General features: G+C 40.2%; 1 protein-coding gene across 6 annotated transcripts in view; it reads left to right on the forward strand.

Annotated features, from left to right (window-relative positions):
- The window catches only part of NPNT (nephronectin), a 53,881-nt gene that overhangs the window by 23,732 nt on the left and 8,996 nt on the right, over positions 1 to 21,153 (forward strand). For 4 of the 6 annotated variants that reach the window (XM_054065646.1, XM_054065647.1, XM_054065648.1 and 1 more), the window contains 5 exons: positions 2,587 to 2,706; positions 3,506 to 3,625; positions 8,968 to 9,102; positions 10,299 to 10,421; positions 12,200 to 12,685. In XM_054065646.1, coding sequence (XP_053921621.1) covers positions 2,587 to 2,706; positions 3,506 to 3,625; positions 8,968 to 9,102; positions 10,299 to 10,421; positions 12,200 to 12,685 — 984 coding nt within the window. The remainder of the gene's footprint in view (positions 1 to 2,586; positions 2,707 to 3,505; positions 3,626 to 8,967; positions 9,103 to 10,298; positions 10,422 to 12,199; positions 12,686 to 21,153) is intronic. The other 2 variants (XM_054065649.1, XM_054065650.1) reach the window with 1 other exon arrangement.

A 21,153-nucleotide genomic window follows, 5' to 3' on the forward strand; every position in this document is an offset into this window, starting at 1 on the left:
ATGTAAGCACTGGAAGTTAACACAGACACTGTTAAAATCCTATCCCATCAGCTTAATTTCAGCATTTCCATTCCTCATTCTGTCTCTGCTTCTAGTTTGGTATTTTATACTGCAAAATGTTGTCCATGAATCTCAGAATAGTCAATAATGTGGGCTCTGTAGGGATACTTTTATGAATTGACGTGGAACTCTTAACGGAGGTTTGAATTTGACAGTGACTTTTCAACAGACCTGTTGCATGTGTAATAAATATGTTAATGCAGCTATGATGTCTATCAGGAGATGCCTAATTGTAGTAAGTTTTACAGGGATAAAAAAATCAGCGTGTTGTGTGGTCTGGAGAAGTTTGCCTCCCGAAATACGAACTTTCATCTGTTTATTACTGATCATTTTTAAGTAAAGTTTTTTCTACGTGAAGATTTTTACAATGAAAATTTACCCTTCCCCTCTAACATCATCATCTGCTGTTTTTCCATTTGACCTATGACTCTTATCAATAGTCACAACTCCTAGCTGAAGATGCTACTTCCACAGTAGAAAATCTACATCTCTTTCATAGCTGTTTCTCTCTAACCAAGCAGGTACGTTCTTGTGACCGTGTCATCAGTGCCTGCGGGGAGAAGTATGTTCTCCTACCAACTCCAGATATTATTCAAACTCCCCAAGAGTGAGAGTTGAAATGGGATGTTTTTTCTGCTACACATGACGTAGAAACAGTCTTTGCTCCTTGTTTTTCAGGCACAGGCCCAATCCTTATTTTGGCAAACTTTCCTTACTGAAGTCCTGCCTGTGCTTACCTGGTTTTTCTTGCCATTTTAGGAGCAAATGTTTCCAAGACTTTCTAGAAATAACTTGTTCAGCTTTCTGCAGGAAGAAAGGGAAAATTACATGCCTTACCACTACCCACTCAAAGAGGAGGAGAGCAGGAAGTATTCTTATCCCTCAACCTGCTGCTCTTCCTGAGACCTTGGAAAACAAAGTAAAAAGGGTCATATCCATCAGTTAGGGGAATGGTTGCAGAGAGGGGTAAATATCTGTCTGCATGACACTTGTTTGTCCTTGGCTTCATGAATATGAAAGCAAAGTAGGTCAGAAGATTATAAATGTCATGATAGACATAAATGGTGTTAGGAGCTCTCAGAAATAGCAGTGACATAATGTAGTGCTCATCACAGGCACTGGCAAAATGCATTTGAAAATTCTTTGCTCTGTAAAAAATAAGATGAAGAATGTTGTCCTCCAAAACTAAGTGATTACAGTATTTCAAGATGAATTTGAAACCCAAACGCTAGGAATTTGAAGAATTCCAGATGTAGCTGGCTAGAAGCTATGCTTTCTCTTACTTCCTCTCCACAGTGAACATAACTTTCAGTCCATTTACAACATAGACCTCGTTAAGTTTGCTACTTGTAATCCATAAAGTGATCATTGAATTACTGGCTTCATTCTAACCAGAGGTGTATTTGTCTTTAGGTTTTTAAGCCTTTACATCTAATCCATAGAAAGCATATGTCGCATTCTTAGCTGGGATTTTATAAAGTAGCTACTGTGTTTGTGTGTCTACCACACGTCAGGAGCCGCAAGGCTTACCTTTTTGCTGTGTGGAGTAGGGAGTGATGCTTGATGAGAAAGGGCTTAATGGTGGAGATGGCTCTTTGAAAAGTTCCTGGAAATAACAGTGATTTTCTTACTGTAGCAGACTTCCAGATGGCATTGTGCGATATTGGAGATGAGAGTCAGTACCTCAGTTGTTGAATCCAGCTTGCTGGTTGGATTTGTGAATAGCTTTATTATTTTCACCTTTTTTGTTGTCTTTACTCACCAGTACACAAATAACTAAGTAACAAGTTATCCTGGTTAACCCAGATAAAACCAGCACTTATTCTTGGAGGAGGATTCTGAAGGAATTCCTTGCTCAGTCTTTATTTCTTGTTAGAAGCTTTGTCTACTAATATGAAAATTGTAGGCTGAATATGTTTGGTTTAAGTCATGAATTCTGTATTAAATTGTAAATCTGAAATACTAGTCTTCATGGATAGTCCTTCACAAATATCACTGATGTCAGATACTATTTTCTAGATGGTAAAGGGTAAATTTTCTCCATGAGATTGTTTTAAGTGGTTTAGCATCAGCTTTCATGCCTTCCTTTGCAACTAATTTTGAAGCATGATGGTGGATCACTGGATCACTATCAGAATTGCTGACAGTGATTGTAGTGGTGACATTTGCTTTCTCACTCTTCCTCTGGCTGGTCTTTGACATGGCATCAACACAAACAGCGGCATTACATGGGCAGCCTGAGCGTGTGCGCTCCCTAATGAAACTTCTATTGGCACTTAATGTAATGCTAATATTGTCATTTCTGAAAGGATATCTGTGGAACAAAAGAAAATACGCCACTTGGCAGGAGGGCTGAAGAGTGCTTCATGTAGGCTATTCTGGACACTTGCTATCAGCTGGACTGCACATAAAAAGCTAATTGCCTTTTTTTTCCTGCTTTCTCCAGGAACTTGAACTAGAACCTTTTTCACATATACTTTGTATGTTTTCTTTTCCCACCTCCTTCCCTTGCACTTTTCATTTCAGATCTAAATGAGTGTGGACTAAAGCCGCGGCCGTGCAAACACCGGTGTATGAATACCTATGGCAGCTACAAGTGCTACTGTCTGAATGGCTACATGCTTATGCCAGATGGAACGTGCTCGAGTACGGCAAGGCTTGTTGCTTGCTTTTTTCAAGCTCCTCAAGATCCCTGCTTGGGTTTCCCTAGGGAATTTTCATGAAGTGAAGATGAGTCCCAAAGCAAAAGATTAATCTTGCTGAAAATTAGGCAGTTGTGCAAGATGAGGTTCTTTTTTCTAATGAAATTAGGTGGAACAAAACAAGAGCAAATATTTTGATTTTATTAGTTTTATTACAAGTTTCCCCAGAAGCATTCTTCAGTGCTGTAAATCACTGTTAATTGGCCTTCAGGGACAAGTGTTTGCAGTTTTCATTCCAGTAGGACACCTGCAGTTCTGCTATATTATGTCCTTATGAATGTGAAATCGTTAAAGCTGCAGATGTTGCTTGTTTGACTGTATAAAATTTTACTGTCATCTCTCTGGATATCAGAGATATGAAAGTGGATATTTTGAGTGTCTGGACAGAGAGAAGGGAGAGAAATTACCTTTAATTAGAGATGCTCCTATTTTAAAATGGCAGTACTGTTCAGGGGGGCTTATAGTACACAGTGGGCTTTATATTCCTCATGGTGGCTATATTCCATGACACAACTTGCTACAATGGTGATGGTCTTTGTTCTTAAAAAGGCAGTTTGTGGAAAGAAAAAAAATTACTGCATATACAATTAGTCTTTAATGCCTGAATGGTTGCCTGTCGAATTCAACATGTGTTTTTCCTCTTCTGTCATAGTTATATGATGTCCTAATTCTCCAAATTTTTCAGTCATTTTCTGGTACTGATCGGAGTCCTTATCTAAATGTTTTGAATCATTTTTCCCTAGATGCTGTTTCTTGCTCGATGGCAAACTGTCAGTATGGCTGTGATGTACTGAAAGGGGAAGTACGCTGCCGCTGTCCTTCTCCAGGGCTGCAGCTAGGGCCTGATGGCAGGACCTGCATAGGTAGGTGATCAAGTGTAGCTTAATTTTTTTTCTCCAAAATGTTTTATCCTCACACAGAACACCATCCCAGATAGTTTATCAGATGTGTTTAGAAATCATCATACATGCAATTTAAAGATGTTTGTAATGAGAACCTGGATAGGCATGTTGCTCAGGTGCTCTCAAGTCTGTGCCAGAGTTCTCCGGTGTTTTCCTCCAGCCCTGCAAGTTTTGTTGACTGCTTAAAGCCTTCACAGGCTGCTTGGTATCCAAGTCCTTGGCCCTCACCACTCCTGTTACTCAGTCATTTTAAACTATTGCTAACAGAGACTCCAAAATACCTATCAGCATAAAAAAAGGAATAGGGAGTTCAGCTTTCCTTTGTACTCAAAAGATGATGCCTAGGGCCCAGGGATAGAGGAATAATTTGTTCAAATCATTAAGCTTATACTGGGACAAGGTGAAGGTTTGTGCAGGCTCACAGCATGAGTGGGATTGAAGCTACTGTCTGTTTTTCATACTGTGGAAACTGGGTTAAAATAAACTCAGGAATTCAGACGGTATAAAAGTGAAATGGTTTATTCCCACGTTTATGAATGTGGAAAAGGTGCTTATGGTTAATCAGGCTGTACAGTGCTAGACTCTGCTATGGTCTGAAGAACAGCATGACGTGTGATTTCATTAGTCATTAACTATACATCCTGAGTGGATATGATGCCCCAGTGATTTTATTATTTATATCCATTGCAGTGCTACAGTTCCATGACCAGTAGCAACACTTGCATTGAAAAAATATAAGAGAATGTGGATGCTCTAATCATCTATTTGAGTATCATGGCTGTCTACAGGGACATGGGTTCTCCGAGTGACTGACCCACACTAACCAAGAATTTGTTGGCAGAGCAAGGGATAGATTCTAGATCTGATGTGAAGAGAAAGCTCAGCTTTAAGTCACAGGCTTTCTGTAGTGCACAACTGGTACATCTATGTTTGCTAAAGAATGGGTAGGACAGGAGAAAAAAGCCCTACCATTGTCACACACTGAAGGGATTGAATTGAGATTAATCCTGCCGTGGACATTATGGCAGAGAGAAACCTTTGGAAGAGACTTGTGCCGCGCCATAGTGAGCTAAGTGATTTTAAGTGCAAATTCAAGTTATACCACATATGGAAATGTGGTATAATTTAAATTACTTGCAATATTCTGCTAATGTGCATTTCTGTAGTCAGGCAAACTTCATACTTAGAAATAAACAAGGTGCACTTTTAATACTGAAGAATCAAACCAGTTGTATGAAGCTCTTCAGTTCTTCAGTGTAGGTTTAAAAAAAACCCACCTTTTCCCCAGAAAGGTGAAGAACTTTTCAGTTGGGTATGCATCATTCAGATTGTTCTCATAAACTGTTTTTAATTTTTTCCACAAAAATTTGAGAACAACTTTGCACAATCCAGAGAAAGTAATCACAGCAAGAGACGTCTGTTCTGCAGGGGTTATAACATGATCTACTCTTCTTTTTCAGTCAGAAGTGATTGTGACATGCACCCTTTTTGTGCTATTTCTCTATCAAGTGTGAGTTGTAGTAAATACCTCCAGGAACTGAAGCTATTTGGGACTAGGACTGTGCCATTTCCTGACGTGTACGAGCCTGTTGCTATTGGGGAAGTTGTCAGCTCCAGCCAGAGTCTGGCTGTTGCTGCAGTACAAACAGAAGTGTAGATGATGGTAAGGAAATCGAAGTGTACATTGGCTGCAGCTCATTAAATCCTTGTTTGAGGAGAGTTTGAAAGACAGCTGGGAATGTAATGCCTATTTTTAGCGCAGGTGTAAATTCCTGTATGCTTTATTCTGTTCTTTCTCTAACCCATGCTGATCATTCCCTTGTTAAAATATTCCTCCAGACTATCAGTAAGGAGCCACCAAACAATTCAGCTATGAAGGTAAATCATATAAACTAAATAACAGTGAATTGAAAAAGGCTTCAAGCAGAGTATTCTGTGAAAATATGGATTGATGGACTAGTTAATTAATTAATGACTCTTGGATTAATAAATCAGTGTTTCCTGCTTTTTGTATTGGGATTTTAATTTAATGAAATTAGTATTATACACATTTCAGCTTCAGAACATCTGAAATTGAGGACTGAAAATAATTACTTCAAATGTAAAATAAATTCTTTCTAGTTGTTTGTGTATAGAAATTTGAAAATACAGCCTTGTAAACTTAAAAATCATACTATTTTTAAATCAATTTCATAATTCTTTAGTGCTTGAGTTGGTAATATGGTCACATTCACAGCAACAGAGAAGCAAGACTTTCTCTTCTTCTTTGTGGAACACTGACCATCATGCTCACTAGGCGCTGTATGTATTATATGCCTTTGGAATAGTTTCCTGGCACTAAGTCTGGGCATGCACCTTCATTGCAGACGAAGCCGAGATCAGGATACAAATGACCCATTCATGCCCTGGTTGGTTTTCATAGGAAGCAGGCATGAGCCCCAGCATGTTGCAGCAGGAAAAGGGAAACAGCCTTACGCTATTTGGGCCCAGGTGTGGATTGGCATGGGTCCATGGACTTGAAACAAGTCACAGTCACTGTATTATTTAAGAACTGCAGAAAAACTAATCATAAGCATTTGCATACCATCTTCTAGCTAATGATCAAGAAGTGGCTTTCCCAGCAGTAACAAACATCTACCCACCTCTCCTATTAAAAGCAGGCAGTAGGCTCTTCCATTTTATCCATTATTTTTTGCGCCAGTTTTCAACAGTATATTGATCAGCAATTCAGTCCTGTATCTTTAGGATGTATATAACTGCCTAGAAAACTAAACAATACCACTACAGTGCTCTCATCATCTAACATGCTTCTTGCCTCATGGAATTTGCAAAAACATGAATATGTACAGAGGGAGAGGCAGGAGAAGATATGTTTGCTTTTAAAGAACATGGAATCATAGAATCATTAGGTTGGAAAAAACCTTTGAGATCATCAACTCCAACTGTACCTGTCTACTACCCACCTTTTAAACACCTCCAAGGATGGTGACTCAACCACCTCCCTGGGCAGCCTCTGCCAGTGCTTGAGAACCCTTTCTGTGAAAAAATTCCTAATGTCCAATCTAAACTTCCCGTGATGAAGCTTAAGGCCATTAATCTATGCCATGACGAGATATATTCAGTGGCTCATCTTTTCCTTTACTGAACTGCTTTTTGAAGTTGCGGTTTAAAGATTGAAAAACAAAGCACGTAGTTCATAGTAATCATGAATCTGAAAATTGCAGCCTTGAAACAGTATTAGAGCCTTGAAACAGTATTAGAAAGTAGAAAAGTATGGCTTGCAAATTAAATGACTGTAAGGAACACGGTAGAATTTGTAGAAAAGTTAATAATGTACTCAAAGCGTGAAACATTCACGGTAGATTCAAACCGAGAGGCAGATTTATAAGGAGATTCAGGCATATGGAGAGGTGCCCAGTATTGGCTTCATTTTCTTTGTCATTCAGGCCTTTAGCACGGCATTGCAAAAGTGCTCTCGTCTGAGAGTAAAGGAGGGATGTTGTTTTGGAGCGGTCTGGGCCAGGAGTGTGGGAGTTTAGGGCTTAAATCCTTGCTGTCGTCGGTAGTTCTCTGTGTAGAATGGGACAGTGCCAGCAGGAGCTACTGGGAGGGCCCATCCAGCCAGTAATTCATGGCTTTAGGTTACTTCTTTTGTCTGTGGGAATCACAGCTTGGAGAACTTGAAACTGCATCTCCCCTGCCTCAGATAGCTGCCCTAACTAACCAGCGGTTTTGTGGTAGTATTTTTTCTGTGCTGTGCAAGGGACTCAGTTTCTCTCTGCCTTGTCCAGGGCTCTTTCACAAGCAGCAGGGCATCAATCACTCCGCTTTGTTTTGCACTCTTAGCACCTGCTACTGAAGTGCTCCTTTTAGGAAAAGAATTGCATGGAGAGCAAAAATCTTGCTTTCCCATAGATCAAGACTCTGATAGAGCTGCAGAGCAAAGGCTTGAACTGTGCCCTGTAGATAACCAACAAACATCAAGAACGGCATGTGTCAGAGGCAGCTGTTCATGGCTCTCTACCTCAGTGAAGAATGAGGGTTTAAGCACTCAGCCTGGTTTCCAAGAGCTACGAAGTGAGTGGTAGTGCAAGCAGCTTTTGTGTATCAACCTGACCTCTTCTGAGAGTTTCCTAGGCAGTGAAAGCAGTGCTGGGAGAGCATTGGCTGCTTCCTGGGCCTTTGCCTGGCTCATCAGTCAGCATGAAGAACAGCATCTTCTGGGAGAGCATCGGCTATTTACTGAGCATCACCCATGTGTTTCCACTCCTCTGTCCTTGCTGGGATGTTGCTTGCTGCAGCACTACTCCAGGTCTTGTTGGGAGCCCCAGGCAGGGCAAATGGGAGCCGTGTATCTCAGCACCTCAAGAGATATTTTAAGGTCACTTAGGTAACCAACATCTCTGTGAAAGAGGGGTCAGCTACAGCAGAAGCACTGTGCAGAGTAAGAGATAGCAAAGTGCAGATACTGAAAAAGCATTTGGCCTGTGGTTACTAACTGTTAGGTAACACAGAATACGATGCTCCTAGCATTAGCTTGAACTCTGTTTAAAGCAAATCCTGAACAGGTGAAGATTTCCTGATAGGCTCAATGGACAGGTCATGGATTAGGGATATGTGAGATTTTTAAAAACAAACAAACAAACACACAAACAGGCCACTTCCTACTGCAAGGTGATGTACTTTGAATATGCACATATGACCTGTGCTACAAGAACAATATTTTAGGCCTATTTCTGAAAAAGAATTACTGGGGTAATTTTTATCACTATTCCTTGCCTGTAAATCCGGGTGCCGTCCCACCGCAAGGCTTGGTGGGACACAAAAAAGTTATACAAATAACACTAAATAGCTTTTCTTCAGACAAGTACTATTACAATTTTGAGGATTAGTGTTCTGAGACCTTAAAGAAGCTGTCGTGCATTCTGTGGGGAGTTAGACAATGTCTCCTCTGTAAGGGGAAGGGTACCAGGATGGCAAGAGCATAGAGCAAGCAATCCGAATTCAGTATCAATGCTTGTTATGCCAGTGCATTTCTTGTTACTCACAGTATTTGTAAAGGCTTCTAGCACAGGAGGCATAAAAATTTGGTTGTGTGATGAAGACCAGACCTGAGATGGTGCAGCCAGAAGAAGTGCTCAAGTATTATTGGTGGCTGGCAGGCTTGTAGCCAAAAGGCCCTTATAAAAAATACTTTGACTATTCTTCTTTAGTTTTTCAGTATATGAAACCAGTTTAATTTAGATAGTATAGACTGTGTTTTACCTGCTGTTAAGAATAATACAGTTCCTTTGTTTCCACAGATATTGATGAATGTGCTACTGGGAGAGTTATCTGTCCACGATTTAGGCACTGTGTCAATACATTTGGAAGCTACATATGCAAGTGTCATAAAGGGTTTGATCTAATGTACATTGGAGGCAAATACCAATGCCATGGTAATAACTTATTTCTTATATGCATGTAATAGAGCTGCGTATTCTAAACTGAAGTTAATGCTTTAAATAGGAATGTTGAAGCAGGTTTTAGATTGCAGTGCATCTGTATTTTAGGAAAGGCTGGATTATAGAAATAGACTATGAGAAAGAAAGCCCACATTTGGCCCCTGTTCTTGTAACTGGTTCTCTTGTGGAAGCTAGCAAGAGAGCAGAGCTGATGACCCCAGGAATTCCTTTCTAGAGCCTTTGTCCCTGCAGGTTTCACTGCACACAGGCAGTTGTAGGTTTGGATCAATGTATGAGCTTAGGCTATGAGTAAGCTGTAATGTAGGTGTGCTCCATAGCATGCCCCAAGGTCCAAGATAAGAAAATGTAGCTACAGCACACCCCAGCTCCTTCCGACCCAGGCTGCCCAACTTTCCTTCCTCTGAAGACAGGTGGGGAAAATGCAAGGGTTGGGAAATAACCTGTCTTTGTCTGGACATGATACTGGAATGCAGCTGGTCTATGCCCTTCAACAAAGATATTCCCAGGTCTCACTGTCTTAGTTTCCCAGGGCCTTAACTGGTTATGATCCTTTAACTGAAAAAAAGGATCTTGTGGAGATAATGAGGCTCTCTGTTTGTTTCAGTATATTTCTGTATATATTTCAGTATATTGTCTATGCAGAGCACTGGAATTTGGAGATTTCTGCTTGCATCACTAACAGCAAACAGGGAAATACCACATAAGACTTTTCGAGTAGTTTCTACTTGATGCAGAAACATCTGTACAGGTGTATAATAAGGAAGCACTTTATGATAAAACAGTTTAATACCTGTGTGATTAAGAACCTACATATTCCTACACTCACTTTTTCTTTTCTTATCATGTCACCTTTAAGAAGTTGTTATTAGAATCATGATCTTCATGATCTCAACTGCAATATACTCAAGGGATATCATTGAATCTGATGCTAATGTACAAGCTGAGCAATACTTGAGTTGTATAATTGTCCCTTTTTACCCTGACCTTTATATCACCGTGTTGATTTGTGACTGTCTTCCTTTTACCAGTGGCAATTCAGCTTTATTAAATTTTTCAAAATTAATATTTTCCTAATGACTGTACTGCTGTTTGTGGTTTTGCAGGGATAAGCAGAAAGTCAAGTTTCTTTGATGTAATTGATTTTTTTTTAATGTAACTTTTTGTTGCAGATATAGATGAATGTTCCCTTGGCCACCATCAGTGTGGTAGTTTTTCTCGATGTTACAATACACCAGGATCCTACAAATGCAAGTGTAAAGAAGGGTTCAGAGACAATGGAACAAATTGCATACGTATGTAATACTCCTTTTGAAAAAGGAATTCTGAAACTAAATGTATCCCATGTTATAAATTTTTAGATACTGAACTACCAGGATCAGTTCTGTTAACTATTTTTAATACTTAATGAGAGACCAGGGAATGTAATCAGAATTATTTGAGTCTTGGCATGCCTTGGTAAAAATACCTATGCCTGAGACATTTTCATAATTAGAAAGAAATTCACCTCTCCCTGTTCGCAGCTTGATTCTAGAGATTGCTTCAGGATGAGAACAACTGAGTAAGGAGGGTAGGTCTGGTCAAACAGTACATATTACTCATACCGTGTTATTATGTACACTCTGCCACTAGCCCATTTCAGCAGCTTATCCCATCGACTCCCCACTGCTTCCCAGATGTGAACAGAGCCAAGATAGAGGATTTCTCTGGAAGAATTCCCTGTTGGAGAATTCCCTTCCTCAGCTTTCTCTTGGGGGAAGCATCTGCGCCCCTTGGTACAGAATAGGCAATTGGAGCTCCCCTACGTGCCTTGGGACTATGCAACTCCATGACATCTGGTGAATCTTTTTGAGGACCCTGTGTTCATGCGTGGGTTCTTGTCTTTGGTGATTCACTGATCTCTTTAAAGAGCAGTTCCATTGTGGATTTGTTTCATTTAGCTGTAGCTATCATGGTAATGTGATCTGGTTAAGGTGATCTTCTACTAACTTAGTGCTTCAACTATATGTGGATATGCTTCGCATGTGTTACTAGAATGTAGTTTAAGGTGCATTTTACATTTTAGTATACCATAATGTAAAAACCTCAGGGTATTCAAAATAATAGTGATAAACAAGTGGCCAGAGAGACAACCTTTTTACCTGTTGTCATCAAACAATTCATTGTTTAACAAACAGTAGAACCTCGTTTTAAGTCTGTTATACTTGAAACACTTGTACACAAAATATGTGACTGGAGTTCTTCTTGGGGCTTTTAAGATCTCTAGTGAGATATAAAATGCTTAGTAACATACAGAAAACTATAAATAACAAAACAGATGTTCTTGCATTTCATGTCTGCAGAAACTCCCCTTGTGAAGCCAAGTTAAATTTTGTTGTTCTTTCTTCATGAAATATTGGGGGAAATAGTGCTGTAGGCACCACCAGTGTAGTGTAGATGGTGCTCAGTTCAACTTCTTTTTGTGGAGGCTGAAAAAATGCCATTTACTTAGTTTCTTGGTGTTTAGCGAAGGTGAAGATCTAAACGAAGGCTGTTGCCATAGGTGCCATCTCTGTAAAATGACGAATGCTTATTGACAAGAAGAATGGTTTAGAAGAAGTAGAGAGGTCTGAAAGATAACTTTCTTAAGCCAAAGCTACCTATCCATCCATGACGAAAACATTTGTAACATTGGAGTCTTACTAAACTTGCCACTGCTCCTGCGTACAAATTTGTACAGTTCAGAGGACTGCTGAATGTATCTTCCTGTCCCTGCTTTTTTATTAGCAGTGCTTTTGGTAAGTTTTACCACCTCTGAAAGAGAGTTGATGCTTGGGAAGCAGTGGGGATGGAAGTCTCTTGGCCTTCAGTTATTCTAAATCATCTCTAAACTGCTGTAATGAGAAGTACAATTAAAGGGATGAGATAATTCAGCAGTGCTAATGCTAAAGTATGTTTCTAATTAGTGGAAACATTTTGAAGAAGAGAAATTATTTCAGTGAAGACTCCCCATATCATAATGAAATATATTGTTAAGTTTCTGGAGTGAGAGATTCAGTTGTCTGTTTTGGTCCCATTTTGATTCTCTTTGCAGTTATTCCTAATGTTATGATTGAACCGCCTGGTCCATATCATACATTCAAGGGCAACAGCACGCTCTCTAAGGGAGGCAGTGGTATAACCAGTAGGATTCCTGATGTTGGAGGCACAAGGCAACCCCTCAGATCACCATATGTACCCGCTATTGTTACAGAAAGGCCAGTGACCAGGCCAATGACTCGGCCTACACCCAGGCCAACAACTCGTCCCACACCCAGGCCAACAACTCGACTGACAGCAAAGCCAACCACTAGGTCTGTGCCAATCACAACAAGGCCAGTAACGATGCCAGTGACGAGGCCTCCACCTCCAACACCACCTCAACCTACAACATTAAGACCTACACTACCACCACAAACAACTCCTCTGCTAACAACTGAAGAGCCTTCACATGTTCCTATTGAAACTACATCTTCCCAAGGAATTACAGATGACAACAGGATCCAGAGAGATCCTCAGAAACCCCGAGGCGATGTGTTCAGTAAGTAATTTTGTATATCCTTTTATTTATCAGAATTGCAGAGGCAATGAGGTGAAAGCATGTGCTGTACTGTCAATTTTTTTGAACATTTTATCATTGAGAACAAAGACATGAAACTCAAAGCATTCATATGGTAAAGCTGTACAAATAATTGATTTTATGACCTAACAAAAATGTGAGGAGGAAGTTCTGGATCAATTCAACTGTGAAAATTTCAGTTGTTCTTCCTGAAACTATTTGTGAGTATATTGTCCTGTGTAAATGCTTAATCTAATCACGGTTTCAGACAAAAGCTTTGGAAAACAAAACACTTTTGTTGAAAAACATTGAAATGCAATGTAGCTCATAAACAGTTAATGGATTCAAATTCAGGGAGCATTCTTGCACAGCATATTGCCTTAGCTTTAAGAATTTAAGAACGGGCCCATGTCTGTCTGATTACCCAAAGACTCTGTTATCTCACCATATTATATGAATTCAAGTAGTCTTGAATGTTTATGACTAAGTGGTGGCAAAATTGAAAAAAAATAATACAGAGGCTAATTTTATGGGCTGCATCTATGAAAATGGACACATGAAAAGCTGAAGATAGTAAAGATTCTCATAGCATGAACACATGTCATTTTAAGAGCTGCTCTGAATGCTACAGCACCATTTCTACGCCAGCTTTAGCACATACCACAGAAGACATTACTGGCACATGCAGAGTTATACATATCTGCCAAGAAGTACTCAACACCCGATTTCGTCTTTAATTCTGCTGCTAATTTTAGAGACAGAGATAGTGTGCTGGATCAGCCCTTCTGCTTTAGCTTGACTTACAGTGGAGCTGCTGAAGCAGTGTAGTGGGAGGAAAAGTTTGCTGTCTCAGAGCAGGTGTACAAGCAACGTTGGGTTTTTTCCAGTTGCTTTGGTATCTGTGTGGTAGCTTTTTGGGATGTGTTCTCCTAAGTCATTACACAGCGAGAGATTTTGTTCCTTGTAAAAATCAGATTGTTTTCCCTGTTCAAATTTTATCCTTTGTAGACTGTTTGATAAATTTGAAATGGAGACAAGAGCAGACTTAGAATTTGGAAAGATAAATCCTGATACTGCTCAGAGGACTGTGCTTTTGGCTTTTTCAAGGTTATTTTAAACAGTCTGTATTCAGTTAAAAATGCAAAAAACATTTTAGTGTAAAATTCTAAAAATAAATATAGTATAGACTCCCAAAACTTTATATAATGGGGACCAATACTTAGAAATATGGAATTCTGTGAAAATTGTCCTAGATTCTAGCACTGTGCCTCACAAGTGTCTCACGGTGCAAGTGTTCTTTGAAATTCTAAAGCAGAGGGATAGTTTTCAGCTGTTTCTGTAAAGTCATAACTGTGATCTGAAAAAGGCTTATTATTTACAGTTAGTCTTTCTGTATTCTCCTGAGAGGCTAGATTTTGAAGGTAGTGCTTTCAATAACTATGCTTCAGATACAGGGGTTTGGAAAGTAGGAAAGTAAAAGCATTTTACATTTGTTTTCTGAGTGCAAGCTTACATTATGGTACATATAACAAACATGGGAAAAAGTGACCTTTGCAAAATGTTAATCAACTGTTTAGGTCAGCTGCCACCCTTTAAGGTTTGTGGTATACATACATAGCTTCAAAGGGTTGAGTGCGCAATATAGCAGGATTCTAAATGAGTTAAGCACCAGCAGCTGTTACTGGCCTCAGGAGGTAGTACAGGGTCACATAGCTCCTCAGATTAAGTTAATAGATCTTATATATGCCTTTAATCTCATGTAATTTCTACTATCCCCTGCGAAAGATAGACTTGATGTACATATGTGTGTGACATAACCATGTGACTGAAGGCATATTCTGTCTGTGCTCTAGCTGGTAGGAATTTGCATGGTGCCAGTAGTGTGTGATCCTTAACAAAGCTGGTGTATGTTCTCCTTTCTCTTTTCTCTCTTTTCTTCTCCTTTCTGCTCCTTTTTTCTCTCTTTTATTTTCTGGCTGCTTTGAAAGTATCATCTGGGTAGTGATGCTAGTGTCCCTTCCTACCATCTCTATGTCCAGAAGCATTTATGCAGCGAGTGCACAAAAGCATTTGATTAGGGTTTGAAACCTACAGTCCAGTGCAAAACAGTTCTGTTCCAGAAGAATGTGCTGCATTCATTGTAAAGGAAAGCATTGCTTCTAGAATAAGGTATTACTTCACTTTTTGAATCCTCTTACTGCAGGAGTTTTGGGGGAAGAGGAGAAGTTAGATTTACTCATGTGGGACACCTAGAAAAGCAGCTAGAAAAGTTAGGGACACATACCTTACTACAGTGGGATGTGCAGGGCATGACTCAGCCTGTCCTTGCACTGTGCTTCTAAGAATGATACAAAGATACTCATACATCCCCAATGTGGTCACACCAGGGGTTCAGAAACATGGGAATGTTATTGCCATGTGCTGAGTCCCTGGGCTTTAGCTGGGCTGCAGAGCTTGTGTGCTCTTGGCTGGTGGCAAACACAAAGTAAAGTGCATTAGCTCAAATGGCTTTTGTTTTAGCTTCCAGAGGGCATTTGCTGGGTGACTTAAGCTTCATGTTCCTGCTCCAGGGCCGTGGGAGAGCAGTGCTTGGCTCAGTTCGGCTGCAGCTGCTCTGCGTGAGGCACCACAAGTTCAGGACAGCAGCGCTTCCACCAAGTGCAAACCAGGGCCTCTCAAAAAGCATCCCTCATGGCCAAACACAATGTTAACAACCACGATGTTAAGACAATACAGAATTTTAAATCAAAATAACTAGTAACATTTAGTTAGTCTCTGATGTGCTTCTTGTCTGCCATGTGGATGTGCCAAACCCTCCCCACCTCCAAAAACATTTGTGGATTTTTTGCACTTGCCTCTTCATTTCCTCAGGGAAGGGTCTTTTTCAGCTACTTCTTTCAGCTTCTTTAAAACTGTTGCTGTTTTAATCTCACCTACATCAGACATCTTTGCAGTGTTCCTGGGTTGTGAATATAAGATAATGTGATTTGGCTTATACTGAGCCTCTTTAGGTTCATTCCCTCATATCATCTGCTTCCCCAGTTGAGGCAGCAAAGAAGTTAGTTCTCAAAAATAAATTTGCGCTGTCATCCCCATTTGCTTGCCTGAAAATATAAGAGAAATCCTCACTTTTGCCACCCTTATTTGTTTGCCACAAGAGAATGCAGGCAGCAATTCAGTCATCTTATAACACTCATTGTCTTGGAAAACAGAAAGTTGGTGCTAGAACCACTCAGTTCATGAAGTAGGACTTCAGTTTTGTAAAGTCTTCAGAATAGTTACAAGGTCTTCTTAGATGTCTGCTTCCTTGTGTGTCACCAAGGGCTGTTGTCTCCCCCAAAGTCACAAAAGGTAGTGTTTTCTCACCCAAGGATGGGCACAATTCAGCAAAGAGAGCACTGTAGCCAGCAACCACTAGCAATTATGATTTTCCAATTCTTAGCATCTGCTGAAGACCTTGATATTTAAAGTTGTGTTTTTAAGCTGTCTTGTGATGCACGGACTTTTTCCTGCCTTTTTTTTTTTTACCCCCTCTAAGGCCCTGAAGCCTTAGGCAGACTTTGACAAAGCAGCATAACGGTAAACAGTGCTTTGCTTAGCCATCTGAATAGGTGGTTCTTCTGTTAGGTAATCCCTGGCAAAGCCATGGTTGGTGGACTATACACTGATAGATGTCCTAGTGTGCTAGCCCAAATCCTGCAAACATGTTGTTGGTCTGTGACTGGTCCACATCAGGAAACGTGCCTGGGCAAGTGCTCTTGTTTTCTGCAAACATCTCTCAAATTTTAGTTTTTCATTATTTCATCTTTTCCTGAGTCCCTTGGTGACTCATTTCTCCCTGTTTCCTTCCTTCGTGGTTACTTGACCTACTGTCCCACATGCTGAGTGTAATTGTCCTAAGCTTTCACTTCAGATCTCTCTTGAATGTGCTACTCAGCTTGAAATCAGTTGAGGACCAGTAAAATTGGTCTATTCAGTAGTGACAAAGAGCACAAATGATAATGCTGATAATGCCTTTGCAGTTTTTGGAAGGTATTGGGTTGTTGTGTTTTCTTAGATGCTTTCCCCTTCTCCTAGTCACTCTTCTAGTGACTTCGGGGAACTGCTTTTTCAGAGAGCAACAAAAAAAAAAAGAATATTTTTAAAAATGGAATTCTTACACGTGGCCTTTGAACCACTTAGTCAGATGCAGACAGTGGATTCTGGCACCAAGGATAATCTCCTGATATGGGTATGGGGGTATGGCAGTGAGGGAGGAATGCAGTGATGGCTTAATATTTAACTATTTCAGGACTGATTCAAACTACGGTGAAGTACAGAGGAATCTTTTCTGGTTACTTGGATGAATAGTCTCTAACAAACAGAAGGAACTTCTCAACAAGGCTATGAATTTCTGCTGCCTTTGGGATCTGGGTCATAAGCATTAAAAGCGTAAACTTAAAGACAAAGCATAGTACTAGATATCAGCAGACCAAGAACAAACCCCCTTATCTGTATTAAAAGATAGTTCAGAAATTTTCCTTCTTAGCTCTAAGTGGAGCTGAAAAGATTGGAATTAGGACACTTCTAACAGTTATTAAAAATTTTTAAGAGTGGATTAAAACTTGATTCTTTCAGCTCCCTCTTTCAATGACTGAAAAGTCATTAGTGAAGTAGATGCAGTTATGTGATCCTTGAAACTGTTGAAAAAAGCAAAACGCTGAAAGCAAAGAATATGTTTTCCTTTATTCTTTTATATCATTAGAGTAGCATCATTTTACAGTCACATTTCATTTGTCTTCACTGATCTAGCGCCTATTAAAATGTATTTGTCCTAATAGTTAAGCATTTAAGATAGGCTCTTTGTTCCTGTTTGTACTCTGGAGCTAAATCATAAGATCTTACAGATCACACACCCCCATCAGTCTTCCAGCTGGTTTTGTACCCAGATATGCTGTGGACGCTTCTGTAGACTACTAATTTTAGTTGTGTTTCCCTGAAGCTCAGTGCTGTGCACCTGCTGAATAGCTCCTCATAGAAAAGCGCTTTTCAGAACATCTTCTGGAAATATAGATAGTAAGATGTTTGATTTAGGTCAAAGTTAATAAGCCTTGTAACTGCCTGAGAAATGCAAGACTGGACTTCAGAGTGGTCGCATGCTAACACCATCTCTCCTCTCTTAGGCAAATGCTACTGTAGAGAGGGTGACAGTTCCTGAAATAGTTCTTACTGCAGAATTTGAACCTGCAGTTTTAGACAACATATCCTGGATGCTGCAGGAATCCAGATAAGAGGGTCAAGTGTACATCTCTGTTGCCCCTTCTTTTTAGCCCAAGTATTCCTTGGAGAAAAACAAGACTTATTTTTGTTTATGCGGTCTGACTGACCTCTGGAGTACCCTTCCATTTAGCTACTTCCTACTAGTTCTGCATGAGATCTCATCATTTGTCAGGGGTTTTTTTGGAAGTGGAATTGAAGAATTTTCAATCGTAACTGTTCAGTCAAGAAAATCTTTGTCTTTTTTTGTTGTTGTTTTTAACAAGTGGGAAGCTTGGTCGTCATTATTGTGTGGAATTGAATTGCATAAGAACAAAGTGCTTGTTGTAAGGCAGAACACTGCATTAGTAATAGAAATAACAGTTACTAATAACATGAAGCTGTACTCCATGTTTGTTTTGGTTTTGTAACACCAAAACAGTGATTATTCTGTAATTACAAATAACCTGACATATGTACACTCCATCTCTTATACTCTCATACTGAGCATTTAGCAAGTAAGTGAAAAGTCTTACTGTTTTCCCAAAGGATTAAAACACTGAAAATAAATTTGTCTTATGCAGTTATTAAATGTTCTCTCCCACATTCGTGCATCTTAGCACATGAACTTTGAGAATATGGTCTTGTTGATGTATTAGCTCACTCAAATTCTCCAAGAAAAAGAAGCCAAGTTTATATTTAACAAGCTTTATCAAACCATTGAAGTTAAGTGAAAAGCTCGCTGATATGCAATATAAAGTACACAGAAAGGACTTGGAAAGCTTGCAGAAAATAATTGTGCCAAATGCTTTCTCCCATGATTGCCACTCAACTTATTAGTTGTTGTATCAAGAAGGAGTGTACACATGGATCATATTTAGAGTCCGGCATCTCTTGTTTCATATCGAGTGCACGTTCCTCTAATTAGGTCTGAGCACTGAAGGGACTGGCTTAAAGCTCTGCAACACATTCTTCTAAAAGTTCATAATAACAATGTTTAGAGAGGACTTTACAGAAAAGTTTTGAAGAAATATTTTATTGTATTGTAGAGCTTTAATCTTAGGGAAATATATCAACTTTGATTTGGAGAATGCTTGTATGTGTGCACAGACGTAACTCAGATTTTAATAAGAAAACCATAGAATCATAGAATAGTTTGGGTTGGAAGGGACCTTAAAGATCATCCAGTTCCAACCCACTACTATGGGCAGGGACATCCCACTAGGTCAGGCTGCCCGAGGCCCCATCCAGCCTGGCCTTCAACACCTCTAGGGATGAGGCATCCACATAACCATGCACTAGAAATGGTGTTTTAGTGAGTAAACCGAAGTAGCTTGGAAAATAAATTAATTCCTAGTATTTCCTGTGGTATTTTCCATAAACAAGAGCTATGGGGGACTGGGAAGGTGACCCACAGGGCAAGCCCATACCTTGAGGCTGTGACCCCTGCGTATCCTACAAATCCTATAGTTTGGCAGTGGTTTTCCTCGGTGTTCTCTGCCACAGAGAGAAAACCTCGGTGTTCCTCGGTGTTCTCTGCTCTGTTCATTCAGAGCCCTCTAAGTACCTGTCTGTGAGTCTGGTCTGAGCCTTTGGTCTCTTAAGGAAAATTTAATTTAAGGTGCAGAGGAAGAACAGAAAGATATGGAGGTGCAGAGCGGTAAGTTCAATGTTACCCTAGATGAAAAGAAGATATGGATATCCTGTTGCTGGTGGGTGTTGGGGGGGCCGACGGTGATGGCACTGTGAGATTCCTAGCGGGCTGGAGTCCTCCTGCAGCTCAGGGAGGGGGCAGGTTGATTTTCTGTCTGCTCCCGTGTGCTGACCTCTTTCCATTTCTCTGGTGTGTGGATGTGGCAGATGTAAAGACCCTTCAAGAAAAGCTGCGTGCCCATTCCAGACTAGCAGCTACAGTAAAACGTAGACTGTGCTCAGCGGTTTTGAAGCAAATTACTGACTTATTCTTCATAGTGTAGGAAATGAACAGTACCTTTTTCCTTTGGCATAGTCTGAGAAGAGGAAAGACAAGGTGATAATCCCTGGGAGTGCACCAGAGATGTGTCTTGTGTGGGGTGGCATTGCTGCATTCTACGGGGAGCAGCAGCCTGCTGCCATGGTTGCAGTGCAAGGCAAAACTCCACTGTGAGGGCTTATCTGAAGCAACGTTGCAGGCAGCAGTGTCCTGCCTGAAATGACAGTAACTTACGTACAGGATACTGTTAGTTTAGAAGGCTTTATAAAGAAATACTCCTGCAGGACCTGCTGTCCCAGGTGGCTGACCACACTAAACACAAGGAATTGAATTCCCAGTTTTTAACATCCCTGAGCAAACCCATGCAGCTGGATTTAACTGGTGCTGATAGCTGCTGTGTGTACAACAGTGGTGGTGGTGCAGGCAGGCACGGACGGTTCACACATCAATCTACTCCATAAGCCACTGATCTTGATGGTCCATGGCTGTAATGCAGTTAGAGCAGCGTAAGAATGTGTGTGCTCTTAGCACAGCTTATATGGCCATAAGCACCTCTGGGCGGGTGGGACTGTAGCTGCACAATGTGCTTGTTCAACTGTCCCACCTAGAGCTCTTAGTAAAGACAGCAGTACACTGCTGGGAGGGATTCAGGATGAAAAATGGTTTTAGAGCATTCCTATTTCCATTTTTTCTGCATGCAGTAAACAGATCTTTTTGCTTTATGTAATTGGACATAGTATTTGTGCAGAAATGTACTGGTGGGTGATTATTGGCTGAGGTGGTGTGGGCTGTGCACATTTGTAAGATTTATTTCATGTTAAATCTCAAAATTCTAATCACTTAAGTAAGAAAACAGATCAAACAAAGCAGCAAAAATATTATTACAAACAATGTTCCCTTAAAAATGAACAGGTCTTTACTTCCCAAGCCAACCTAAAGTCCTTGAGGCTGTTTGAGCATTAATATCCTAGACTGCAAATAGACACCATCCAAAATCTACAAAGTATTTAAAAAAAAAGGAAAAAAAGAGATGTAATGATTAAAAAAATTACTATAATATTAAGCAGTCAATACAGCTTTCTACAGACTTAGAGTCATAGAATCTTAGAATAGTTTAGATCATAAAGTACCATAAAGATCGTCCAGGTACCATAAAGATCATCCAGTTCCAATGCCCCCTCCCATGAGCAGGGGCACCTCCCAGTAGGTCAGGTTGCTCAAAGCCTCATCCAAACTGGCCTTG

Source organism: Cuculus canorus, chromosome 4 (genome assembly GCF_017976375.1).
Source record: "Cuculus canorus isolate bCucCan1 chromosome 4, bCucCan1.pri, whole genome shotgun sequence".
Taxonomy (NCBI): Eukaryota; Metazoa; Chordata; class Aves; order Cuculiformes; family Cuculidae; genus Cuculus; species Cuculus canorus.